This window comes from Rhodamnia argentea, chromosome 9, assembly GCF_020921035.1.
Source record: "Rhodamnia argentea isolate NSW1041297 chromosome 9, ASM2092103v1, whole genome shotgun sequence".
Lineage (NCBI taxonomy): Eukaryota > Viridiplantae > Streptophyta > Magnoliopsida > Myrtales > Myrtaceae > Rhodamnia > Rhodamnia argentea.
In genome coordinates this window covers 7,362,037-7,373,963 of record NC_063158.1, presented here as the reverse complement: position 1 = coordinate 7,373,963, position 11,927 = coordinate 7,362,037, and the positions used below count along the sequence as shown (strand labels likewise).

Below are 11,927 nucleotides of genomic sequence, written 5' to 3'. Positions count from 1 at the left end.
ATATGGTTCGACATATCATTTTCTTTTCATTCTAGTTTCATTGTCATTCAAAGCATTTCTTACTCTTACATTTGAATATTTTTTCTTTGTAACTATATAGTTTCCCAAACGTTTTCTTGACTCTCTTATTTTTTAAACATCCACAAATCCTTTACCGGCGGGACAAAGGAACGATGGCTTAAGCGATCAAGTGGCGTCCGATTAAAGTTTTGCACCTCGACCGATTTACTTCTACGGGTGATCTTAAGAACGCACTCCACACCTCGATCCGGTAGATTTTACTTTTAAAATATATTCCCGACAAGATTTAAACCTGATATTACAGTAAGAAAAACAAACTATCGTGTTACCTAAGCCAATACCTTGGTGGCTAAGCATGTTCACTTTTTTGTTTTTGGTCACATCTAATCATGTTCATTAACCTACACAATTTTCAAGCATATTTTTCCAAAAAAAAGAAAGAAAGAAGAAGATGAAGATCTCAAATAGCTTGGGATTTGGTAAGGTCAACCATCATCTCAAAAATTTCTTGGCAATCAAGACAGACGACGATATAAACTCGACTCAGTCGTCCATCGTCCCCAGCTCGCAAACACCAGCAAGTCCAAACCAAAGCCTTTCTTGGCATCGGCATCTTCCGTCGCTCTCCTGACCAACTTTCTCGAGTTCCAGTTTCGATCGATTGCTTTCGAACCTGACGAATTCGGCCAAATGGGCATCATAAGGAGCAGCTTCTCGTTCCTCTTGGGGACTGCGGCCGGCGTTTACGCCGCCCAGAACTACAACGTCCCGAACATCAAGAACCTGGCCAGAACCTACTTCGTCAGGGCCAAGCAAGTCGAAGAGACGTATCGCAAGCCCAGCAACAAGAGGGAGGACGAGGATTGAGTTCGCGAAATCGACCCCCCACTTTCTTTCCTGCAGTTTCGTCGAGGTAGATTGATACTCCTTGCCGCGAGCAAGTAACAGGGCCTCTGAATCCCAATTCATGTAAAGTCGCTTACAATGTACGAGGAAAGTTTATGTTTTTTCATTCGCGAGAGCAATGTGAATTCGATGTAATTAGGATCTTTGTTGCCATTTGGGAATAACATTGGTTCAGTTAGTTTGTTGGGTATGAAGGTGTGATTGGTAATGCTAGTTTGATGAAGCTGAGGTTTTCTGGGTCGCTCTCCTCTGTTTTCTGTCTGCTGGTGTGTCTGCTTTTCAGCAGCGATTTAGCATGATGTAATAAGACATCCGCTTGGACATTGTTCCTCTGTTAAACCATTGATAGCACATCCTCTGGTGGACTTTGACCTACATGTGTTCAGATGATTTGTGATATTATAGGATAAGAATCCGATTGTCACGTTTCGGCATTCTTACACGAGATAGACATTGTTAGGTCACTTGGCAAAAGACAAAAAAAAAAAAATGACACTGTTAGGTTAGTAACATCTTTCTACTTCGAAATTGCTTTGAGGGAACATGTCATTCATGAAATGTTCTTGTTAAGATTCTTTATGATTGCCTTTGAGATGACAAATCGGAGACTTAAGGAGCTATCCATTTTATTGGTCTTTCTTGGGACTTCCTTCACAGGTTCCAACATCTGCAATGAAATGAACACGCTGGCAATAGCTATGATGAATCTACTCTTTTTTGGCTAAAGATGGAAGGAGTTGCCTAGTACACATTCATTATACCAATTGCAGGATCAATGAGGTTAGCTCAATTGGAGGAAGGATATGGCCATAGTCTCCCTCACAGCCTTTCGCTGTGGACGTATGCTCTTGATTTCATCTATCATGGTAAACATCATCCTCCCAGCCTCGACTATATGCTCAATGATTTACTACTTTGCTTGAATTTCACCTTAACTTTTTTTCTCAGACACCCTCACTGCATTGGGCTCTTACAATGGTTTTATCTCGTGGCTCCGCTACTTTTGATCACAGTAGGTCAGTGTATGCAGCTGAACTATGTCATGTATCCAAGAATACTTTGTTAACCAGAAAAGGCTCGCACTCTGCCTGAAAGTACTCAACTCTGCAGAAAATTTCCGAAAGCCAAAGATCTTGACCCTTTTCAAGGGTGAAACGGATTCTCCAAATCTCTGAGTTCATTGTTTTACATGCTGATTTTGTTGTGAATTTGCGTGTTGTAGGCACATCCACAGGATATTGGATTGTTTGTTGGAGATTGACGTGATGTCTGTGGCAAATAGAAGATATTCCTGAGTAAGATATTCCTGAGTCCTTTATATCTTTTGGAGCGTTGTAGGGCTTTGGGCTCCTTGTGAGTTCCAGAACTTTGGATAGTTTTTTATAGTTAGCAATTGAAAGCAAAGCTTGTTCTCCACTTGATTAATTGCTGTTACTGGTGATCATGTCAGATTGAAGAGCCCTTATTTGAAGATGTTGTACTAGTGAGAAATGAGTATTAGTGACCATAAGAGATTTCATGACCTTTTGCAGTCAACTCTCTGGAGCAGGGCATGCTTAACCCCTAGTATCGTAGCCAATGAGCACTTGTAGCTTCAGTTCAGTCTCAACGGTACTGGTGATCAATTATGTGTTCATTGAATTAGTTTAGCAGTTTCGACCAAAAATAAAAAATAAAAAATAGTTTAGCGGCAGGAAAATGGTATGATAATTTCACTTTGCTGTTCCAAATCAAGAATGCTGCTAAGCTCTTCATTCACAGTTCCAACATGAGTGAACAGTACTCAAGGCTTGTCACGGCTGAACAAATTGGAGATTACTTCCGTCAATCCCCGCGTGCAGAGCTTCCTCCCCAAAAAAAGATGCGACCCTCGTCAGAATGTGTCGGGCATGAGATTGGAAATTTACCTGTTTGGTCCATTGTGTAGTATTGTCCCCAAAACTGAATAGAGTTCGGTTATGTGCATCACGGATATTTTGATCGTGTTGCTGGTACGGTCATTTGTGTCCCTTTTATACTGAGGATGGAGGAAGTGTTATTTACACCTCGGTCACCCGCTGAGACATGATGCATAGGTTTTGTGGAAATTGTGTTTGAAAAGTTGGAGAGTAAATGTCTCACGCAAGTACAAATTTGGGGTTTTTCGGTGTCACAGAAAAAATTTAGGATGAATGCATCACAATGGGCACAATTTGAGGTTTTCTGATGGCTTTTGCCCTAGTAAATAAAGGAGCAATTGTAATAGTTCACCGAAGCATACTTGAGTAATCACTGATCAGCAGGAGGCTAATGCATAACTCGATCTCTCTCCCAAAACGAGCCTTCACAATGACAAGAAAGAATGCATAGATTTATGCCGGAAAGATGCGAAGTTGGACTAATTTGAAAACATTGAGCAATTTACTTTGTACTTACCATTCCGTCTGGTTTTTTGTTCCAAGTTCGATCTTATTAGTAGCCATGGTTTGGGCTAGAGTAGTGACTATGCATAGGGCTAATAAGGTGAAAAAACAGGATGTATTTCGACGAAATACTATTGATTTTAGGAGGATTACAATGAGGAGGATGACAGACCCACTCACGATCTGCTAAGAAGGAAAGTAGCTTGATATTGATTCGAATCCAATTCATGAGAAGGCCTTCTTTATCATTTAGATGTCTTGACGCCTCCATTTTATCAACTAGTAGGGCCACTCCATTCCCAACTATAGAAGATCGGCCATCCATCTTGTCTTTTAACAAAAACGTATGGGGCAAGGAAGAAGACGAACGAGAGATGTAATAAATAACATTGTTAAGAACTGGTTCTATTTGATCTGGTACAAGGGAGCCATCTTTTGCCTAACAATTTCATTCTCCTTTTTCGGGTAACCGGCGAGAAGCCTTTTTTCCTTGTGACATGCTAGCATCTTTTCCTTGTGACTGGCTAATAGAGGTGAGCAAATGAACCGGACCGGATTAGAAGCCACCTAAATTGGTTGGTTCTAGGTGATTGCCGCATGAACTGGTCTAGTTCCCAATGCAAATAAATTGAAACTAGTGAATATCGGTCCGATTCCCTATTCTAAGTGTGAACTCACCCACCAGGCTCGGGATAGGTGGGCCCACCCAGGAACTGGACCAATTAATTTGCATGATACTATATGATGTGATGAAGAATTTGTCAATGTGGGAGAATCTTGTATTGATGCTTCTTCACACTGCTAAATAGCTCCACCATCAGGGCATTCTCTGAAGTTTCTTCGGCCAACCTCATATTTATGTTGGGCTTTGCACATTCAAGTTGCCACTACACTTACATCTATCTTCAAAACTGTTGCAATATTCAAGGGAAAATTATTCATAAAATTCTAAATTTTTTTTTGTACTTTCACCAATTCAGTCATAAACATATTAATTATCTCAATTTTTTCATCAAATTAATTGTCTCAATTGAGTCTTAAATAAATATTTTGTCAATTAAGTTCATCCGGCTAACTTTGGCCGAAATCGATGACGTAGACGTCATCCGTCCTATATGTGACGATCAGCATTGACACGGATAATTTTTTTTATTAATTTTTTTTCCTTTTTTTCTCTTTCCCTTCTTTTCTTTTTCTTTTTACCGTGGCTAGCCTCGCCTAGATCTAGGCAAGGCTACCTCGCCTAGACCATTACAGCAACAATCAAGGTCACCTTGCCTATATCTGGGCTAGGCTAGCATCGTTTGCACCCACGATGGCCTCATCCACATGTAGGCAAGGGCCACAATCAACCCCCCCTCCCCCGCAACCAGTAAACGAGGGCCAGGTGTAACAAATTAAAGGAAAAGTAAAGAAGGAAAAAAGAGAAAAGAAGAAAATAAAAAAAGGCAGTGTAATCTTCATCCCATTTTGATTAAGACACTCATTTTTTCCTTATTAGCTTACCGAAATACTCTCCTCTCTCTCCAATTTTTTTGGTGGAACTCTCTCTCTCTCCTCAATTTATTATTTTTTATGAGGTTAATCCAAAAAACTGTCTTTATTTTTGTCATCTATCTCATTAACTTCTCAATAAAAATGCTACATTACACCCATCAATATGTTAATTTACTATTTCTATTTATAACAGCTTATGAACACACAATTAATTACCTTTTTTTTTTAAATTGTGTGAGTGAAACTATATTTCAATGTAGAAAATCAAAATACAATTTAATTATTTAGTCAATCTTGATTTAAAAAAATAGAAAAGAAAGGTTAACTTGTTAAAAGCATGATCAAATGTCAAAAAATTTATATTTAAATCTATTAACGAAGAGTAAACATATAAAGGAAAAAACATGAAACTTCTTGTTATTCAACTCATGCTATGATTTCGACCAAAAAAAAAAAAAAAAGCTCATGCTACGGAGAAAGTTATTAATATCGGTTGTCAATTGAATCTCATAGCAAGTGGATCAAAACTTTAAAATATGCTTAAAAATTCCCCTTAAAAAATCCAATGCGAGTGAGAAAGTTTCAAATGTGTAAATAAATTATCAACCACATCTTGCAATTCATATTATAAATGCGAAAAGTTCGAAAGAAAGCATAAATCAATGTGTTTAATTTGTGAAACCTACAAATTTATTTCAAAAAATCACCCACAAGGTCAAAATCTACTAGATATTAGATTGCATTTTAATTTTCAACTTTGAAAAAAATTTTCCCTCAAACTATTTCATAAAAAATAGATAGTTAATTATGTGTTCATAACCCGTTATAACTAGAAATTTCTAACATTTAATACAACTTTTGTAATTAAAAAATGAGACCATAAATTAAAGATAACGACATTCTATAGGCAAAGTGATAACATGATGAATGATAAGACAATATTTTATCGGATGTAATTTGGCATTTATATCGTGAAATTGATAATTTAATAGAGAGAATATAAATAAATAAAGGGAGTTATGTTGGTCATGTTGATAAAAAAAAAACTCAATAAATTGAAGAGAAAAGGGTATTTTGATTGAAAAAAAGAGTGGCTTAACCAAAATGCAAGTGGAAATAACATCGCCAAATAAAAAATTAATAAATTAATAAAAAAATTGGAAAAATGATAACATGTTGTTAAAAATAGCTCTACGTCAGCGTTAGTTATGCCCCGTAGGGGAATCGGCATCCAAGTTAGTAATTTCTGACTGAAGTTGGCCCGATGGACTCAATGCTAGAACAAAAAAAAAAATTAAAATCCACAACTAAAAGATTTAGGACTAAATTGGTAAAGCGCAATAAGTCTAGGACTTTTTGGACAATCTTTTTAATATTCAAGAGTCAACATTAAGTGTAAATTTCTTATTCCTTATTCTTTGGTTGGGTCCTTCAGGAATTTTTGTTGTTAATTTGTTTTAGTCACAACCGGTTCCTAGACCCACTCGAGAACCACATCGAAACACGTGAAACGGTTCCCAGGTGGTTTCAGAAATTAGTAAGCAATTCCCGATTCCTTAGAACTGGCCTTTCTTGGGCGGTTTCTGATTTTATGGTAGGAATCGACCTACCTGAAGCTGATCACCCCTACTAGCTAGCATCCTCATATGGCCACCTGGAGCCACGACTAAAGCCTGTTGTTCACAACTTAGGTCACCTTCGTATTGAAAGTAATATCATCTGTCAACATCTGCTCTTTGGCAGATTCGGTTCAACATGGCACGATGCGATATCCTCATAAGTTAGGGGAAAAGAATTCATGCGCAAAGACTCGAAAGATTTAGGAGAACCAAGGGGAAGCGATCCAAAGAAGTCCGTTTCTATGTCGACCATTTGATGTTCCCAAATCTTATTTTATTTTTTATTTTTATTTTTTTGGTAAAGACATGTTCCCAAATCTTGATCCCTGAAGATTCTACAAATGTACATGCTAAGCTGTAAAAACTGTGAAGGTCAAGCAAGCTCTCGAAGAATGAAGCCTGCACCCAAATAACAGAGTTATCCTTCAGATGTAGCTCCTATTTGATGGAGTAGCCGACCAGGACACCCAGTAAACCAACCAATGCGGAGAGCAATAAGAAGCAGCTGTTCACACGATTCCCCCTAACTTCTTTTCTCAGCAAATCCTGTTCGATAGGCCAAAATAAATACCACGATAGATTAATAGAAAGGATAGATATATGTAAATGCAGTTTGCTCTACGATACCAACATGCAACAAAATGTGAGCAGGAGCAGGATGCAAATGGCCCCCAAAAGGGCTCAAATGACCAATAGCAAGTAAGATTGATTTGGCAGAGGGAAGGAGGGACATGACTATTGAGTATTAAGTACTTTTGATGCGCATGAACTACTCTTTCCGGACCGAAAAACAAAAAAAGAAGAACAAGAAGAAGACTAGTCTAGAAGTATGCGTTGGCATCTTTTAGTGTCTTTTTAAGTCATCGATCTCATACTTGAAGGTCTGTCATGAAGCAAAATATCAAAAACTTAGGAATCTGAGACCTTTTGAACAACTCCCGTCTATAGTCTATAATCAAAGAGCGACCCTAATTACTATGGAAATGAATCTTACTGCCAAACAATTGATCCAATTGCATAAAACGCCATCATCTCCTACCTAGTACCTCTTCAATTAGGATGCAGATGGCCCATGCATTTGTTAATATACCCAGTACAAGATTTCAATTACATGAAAGAGGTGACCAGTCGGGCCTTATCAACATGCCTTCATGAAGAATGTCGATTGTCACACTTAAGGATGGACATCAAACAGAGCAAGAAACTGAAGGTGGGTCCATTGCTAATACTATTTTACTAGTTTTTTGCTCCAACCTGCTGACCTAACTATGCAGAAAGATCTTGAGAACATGATGTCACAGAAGCACAGTAGCACCCTTGAAACATCAGGATTTTGCTATTTCCCTGAAATCATCAATCTAGATGATGAGCAGTATGAGTTACATACACCTTTGGAATACGAAATAATATTATTAACCTACCAGTTCCTGAGATAACTTCTGCCTCTGTTGCAACGCTAAAGCTTTCTCCTCGGTCAGCTTTGAAATAATAGACCATGTCTGCAGAATAAAGTTAAATTAGCAAAGTCATTTAAAGCCATATACAGCACATAAAATCTGAAGAATATGATCATCACAAGTAAAGCTAACTATAATCACCCAAGAATATGGTGCACTTTCTGTAATTATGAATAAACAGATTTAAAAGTCAGAAGAACTGTACTCTGCTATTAAGTGTGGGCTTGAACTAGTACTGCTATAGCGAAGCATTTATCAAGATATAAATATCATTCAGAAGCTCTCTCTCACTCAAAGTCTGTAAATGTTGTCATATGTCCCCATGGGAAACCAACCCATTCTTTATCATCTCTATGGCGGCATATACTTTTCCCCCGATTCATGAGGGCAAGTCAAGTCCATAGCACCAGAATCTCAAAATTAGGGAAGAGAGCATGATGGTCTAGAAAATACAGTGAAGGAAAGAAAGCAGGGAAGATCGACATTTGCCAGTGTTTGGAAAAGACAGATCATGGAGATAAAGTAGAGAGTAGGGGAAACTGTTTTTCTCTTCAGCCCCTTCATCTTTCCCCATAATTTTAGGAGAAAAAGTTGGCAGTTATTAATTGGAGTTACTTTTCTCCTTCACAAAAGTAAAATCACATGTTGAGGTCATTATGGCAAGATGAAAAACATCAGATTTCTCTTGATTTCATCCTTCCTCCTTTCCACACATCCAATAACCTCATTTTGTCTCCGCCTCCACTTTCCTTCCTCCTACTTTGTTTCACCCATTTATTTTCCTAAATAACTTCTTATCAGACATGGTTTATGTCAGCATTTGATTTCACTTCATTCATGTCCCTAGACCAAATATCCATTTGATCGGTGGACAATTAGTTACTTCTGTTTGCTCACATATTGACTTCGTCAGCAGAAGAAAATAAGAAAAAGCAATTGTTCTCAGATGCCGAACCACCGACCAGAGAACTTTCAAGACAAAATATTGGAGGAACTTCTTCCCAAAATAAGTTATTTTAAGCATACTCTGTGTCAGCTTCAGGTTAGGATGGAGCAAAACTGATTGACAGTGACAAAATATGAAAATAGTGCAGCAGAATATCATAACCTGAAACCTCTTTGAGGGGTCGAATAAAAACCTCATCATCAAGGACAAAATTAAAGTCAACCAAGGACAAATGGTAGGAAGTTCACCTCTAAAGACTTCTTAGATGTTTCCAAAGATCTTGTTACCTAGAATTTTACAAATCATGAGGCACTTGAAGCAAAACGTTATTATTAAAGGAAAAGATGACAGAGAAACGAGCAAAGAATCCTAACATCAAATAATGAGGTGCTCTTGTTTCCATCCTCAAGAGGAGATGCTGTTGGAGAAGATCCTTCTTCAGATTCTTCAGGGATAGGAGAGGGAGGATTTGCAGGAATATAGACAACCCGCAATTTGAACTCCTCCAAAGTCTTCCCATACTCCTTGTCAAACTACAATCACCACGTTCAAAGTCATTGAAATTGAGGGTGGTAAAGGGAACATAGAGAACTGTCATAAGATACTCCCAAGATTGCAGATTTACCCACCATTTCTGGTGTTATCTCTTTCATAGTTGCACCATATGGGGCAACAATACTCTGAATAAGGAATTTGTCCCTGCATTGCATATCAGGAGGTGCCTCTTTTGGGGCCTGCATCGTGACTACCAAATACAGTCCAGCATAATAAACGAAATGCAAAAACACAGAAGAAAGGGAAAACCATGGCTACCAATTACTCAACACGAAACAGAGAACATTATTTGCTTACAATAGAACCTAAATACTTAACAATTTGGTTCCAAATTCATATAAGAAATAGGTTGGCTTGAAGGATTGACCCATCGTTATACGATGATAATCGGTAATTCGACATTTCACCGAAGGCAAACTAAAATTACCAGTGAAATTGCATGTCACCCCAGGTGGGACAACACCGGAGTTCGGACGAACACAGTACTTCTTCGGATTGGTCGTTTTCACCTACGCACCCGTCCACAAATCTTGTCAGGTTTTAATCTCAACCCCACAGTCCAAGCCGTTGGAATTAAACACGAGGAAAACGAAGTCCCCACCTTGAAAGCTACGCATTCGTCCGTCTTGTTGCTGAGTTGCATAGAACACGAAGATTGCCTCCTCAATTCAACTTCAACACCACATGCCGATTACCAATCGAAACACGAATCACATAAACCTCGACGGTGAAACACCAATAAAAACAACATAAGACTGCACGATCACATGCTCTGAGCACTGAAACTTACATGTGAATTTCAGTTCTGTGGGATGAATGTCAAGGAGATTCCCAATGACCATCGTTTTCAGCAAAACTCTGTCTTTGAAGCTTCAATAACAACGAGACGACTTCTAAGAAAGAACCCCTTTTTCTCCTCAGGAATTGAGAATGAGGGTTCTCTGAACGGACATCGCATTTCAATTCAAGTTCGGCTGCTGACAACGGAAATAGAAGCGGCAACCATGGACAAAGTCATGAAGCGAAATACGCCGAAGACTGGCGGACGGTGGATTGGTTGACGAGAGAAGACTTCATTGGTCAACGCGTCTAGATTTGGCTGAATCGCACGGCTACGGAGCGGCCGGTGACAGAGATAAGAGCGACGGCCGGTAAGGATAGCAAAACGCCTTGCTAGTATATCAAAACCCTTTGAAGTGGTTGCGAGAGTAACATAATTTTTTTCGTAGTGTAACGGTGAGCCATGAATTTTTTTTGAAAGAGTAGAACTCACAACATTTTTAATTATTTAATGATCATAATAAGCTATTAATCTCACGAGATAATCATTTTTTGTATAGCAAAATCTAGAAATCCAATCATAAACCTTTAGACCTTTCAGCCAAGTTGACGTGGCGCAACCATCGCTAACATGACCAACTTTTAATTATATTTATTTTTATATTTATGAATTTTTTCTTTTTATTTTTTTCTTTTTCCTTTTCTTTAATATTTTTTCCCCTCTTCTTCTTCTTCCTCAAGCCGGCCGCCAAGCCTAGCGACCGCCCACCTGTGGGGACGAGCTTCGCCCTCCCCTAGCTAGGCTATCCTCGCCCGGATCCGGCAAGGCGCGACCTCTGCTAGCCATGGCAAGGCCAGCCTTGCCATCATTAGACGAGTCGAGCATCGCTCGTCCATGGCGAGGTCGCCTTAGTCAGATCCGGGCAAGACGCAACCTCACCTAGCGATGGCGAGGCTTGCCCTCCCAAGTGGTTGGCGGGGCGAGCTTTGTCTACCCTCGCCTCGACAGCTGTCTAGAGGACTATGAAGGAAAAAAAAAGAAAAAAGAAAAATTAATAAACAAAAATAGAAAATTTGAAAATTATTAAAATATAATTAACAAAAGGCCACATTAACGATTTCCGGCCTGAAGGGCTGAATTAGTACAACGACAAAATGTTTATAATTAAATTGGCCCAAAAAGAAAAAAAGATTTAACATTGAGTAAGCATAATTATAAAAGGTTTAAGATTTTTTTTTTTTTTTTGTAATTTTCCTCCATGATGCTGCGTCAATTTACATTCGTTTTCCTTAAGTAGAGCAAACCTTCAAACTCTCCCCTCCTTCATGCATGGTCCTTTCCTTCTCCCCCCCCTTCCTTTTTGTAGTACACTCAAAAGCAATAATGCCCCCTAGAATTACCAAACTTGGTACTACGATAGGTTTAATTATTAAGTGGAGTTAAAAAGAAGATCGGGGTTTCAAACACACCAATCAAGCTTATATGAATGGCCATACTTGATCAAATACATATTCAAAGTGGGGGCATATCACTAATCAAAATAATCTCTGTGTACCCTAAATCTCTTAATTTCTGGAAATACCCTGTATAACTAAAAAGACATTAGCGTATAAATTAACCAGACTGTGAGACCTTTAATATCATCGGCAGTCGGTGATGAAACCCAACCTCCTTGGACTGCTCAAGTCACAGGAGCACGTCAAGAAAGATCTTCTCCTCCTCCCAAGACATTGTCCTCGTTAA

General features: G+C 38.7%; 2 protein-coding genes across 5 annotated transcripts; one reads left to right on the top strand and one right to left on the bottom strand.

The window, feature by feature from the left end:
• Positions 1 to 549: 549 nt before the first annotated feature.
• LOC115744414 lies at positions 550 to 1,775 on the top strand. Its single transcript, XM_030679584.2, has 2 exons — positions 550 to 934; positions 1,585 to 1,775. The coding sequence occupies exon 1, from the start codon at positions 712 to 714 to the stop codon at positions 886 to 888; it is 177 nt and encodes a 58-aa protein (XP_030535444.1). The 5' UTR covers positions 550 to 711; the 3' UTR covers positions 889 to 934; positions 1,585 to 1,775.
• Positions 1,776 to 6,502: 4,727 nt separating this feature from the next.
• LOC115744413 (vesicle-associated protein 1-3-like) lies at positions 6,503 to 10,558 on the bottom strand. Of its 4 annotated transcripts, none has more exons than XM_048285622.1 (10): positions 10,194 to 10,558; positions 10,005 to 10,075; positions 9,831 to 9,912; positions 9,478 to 9,593; positions 9,223 to 9,381; positions 9,097 to 9,135; positions 7,867 to 7,947; positions 6,926 to 6,991; positions 6,751 to 6,844; positions 6,503 to 6,700 (listed from the first exon to the last, which is right to left on the bottom strand). In XM_048285622.1, the coding sequence occupies exons 1-10, from the start codon at positions 10,243 to 10,245 to the stop codon at positions 6,549 to 6,551; spliced, it is 912 nt and encodes a 303-aa protein (XP_048141579.1). In that variant the 5' UTR covers positions 10,246 to 10,558; the 3' UTR covers positions 6,503 to 6,548. The 4 variants fall into 4 exon arrangements, with proteins under 4 accessions (XP_048141579.1, XP_048141580.1, XP_048141581.1 ...); XM_048285623.1 differs by having other exon boundaries at positions 7,867 to 7,944; XM_048285624.1 differs by having other exon boundaries at positions 9,831 to 9,932; positions 10,194 to 10,256.
• Positions 10,559 to 11,927: the final 1,369 nt, after the last annotated feature.

Coding starts and splice junctions, on each gene's coding strand:
- LOC115744413 (XM_048285622.1), bottom strand. CDS start 10,245: ATGGTCATTGGGAATCTCCTTGACATTCATCCCACAGAACTGAAATTC. Junction 9,594..9,830: donor GGTGACATGCAATTTCACTG/GTAATTTTAGTT, acceptor TGTATTTGGTAG/TCACGATGCAGGCCCCAAAA. Junction 7,948..9,096: donor CATCTAAGAAGTCTTTAGAG/GTGAACTTCCTA, acceptor AACTTTATTCTG/CAGACATGGTCTATTATTTC.
- LOC115744414 (XM_030679584.2), top strand. CDS start 712: ATGGGCATCATAAGGAGCAGCTTCTCGTTCCTCTTGGGGACTGCGGCC.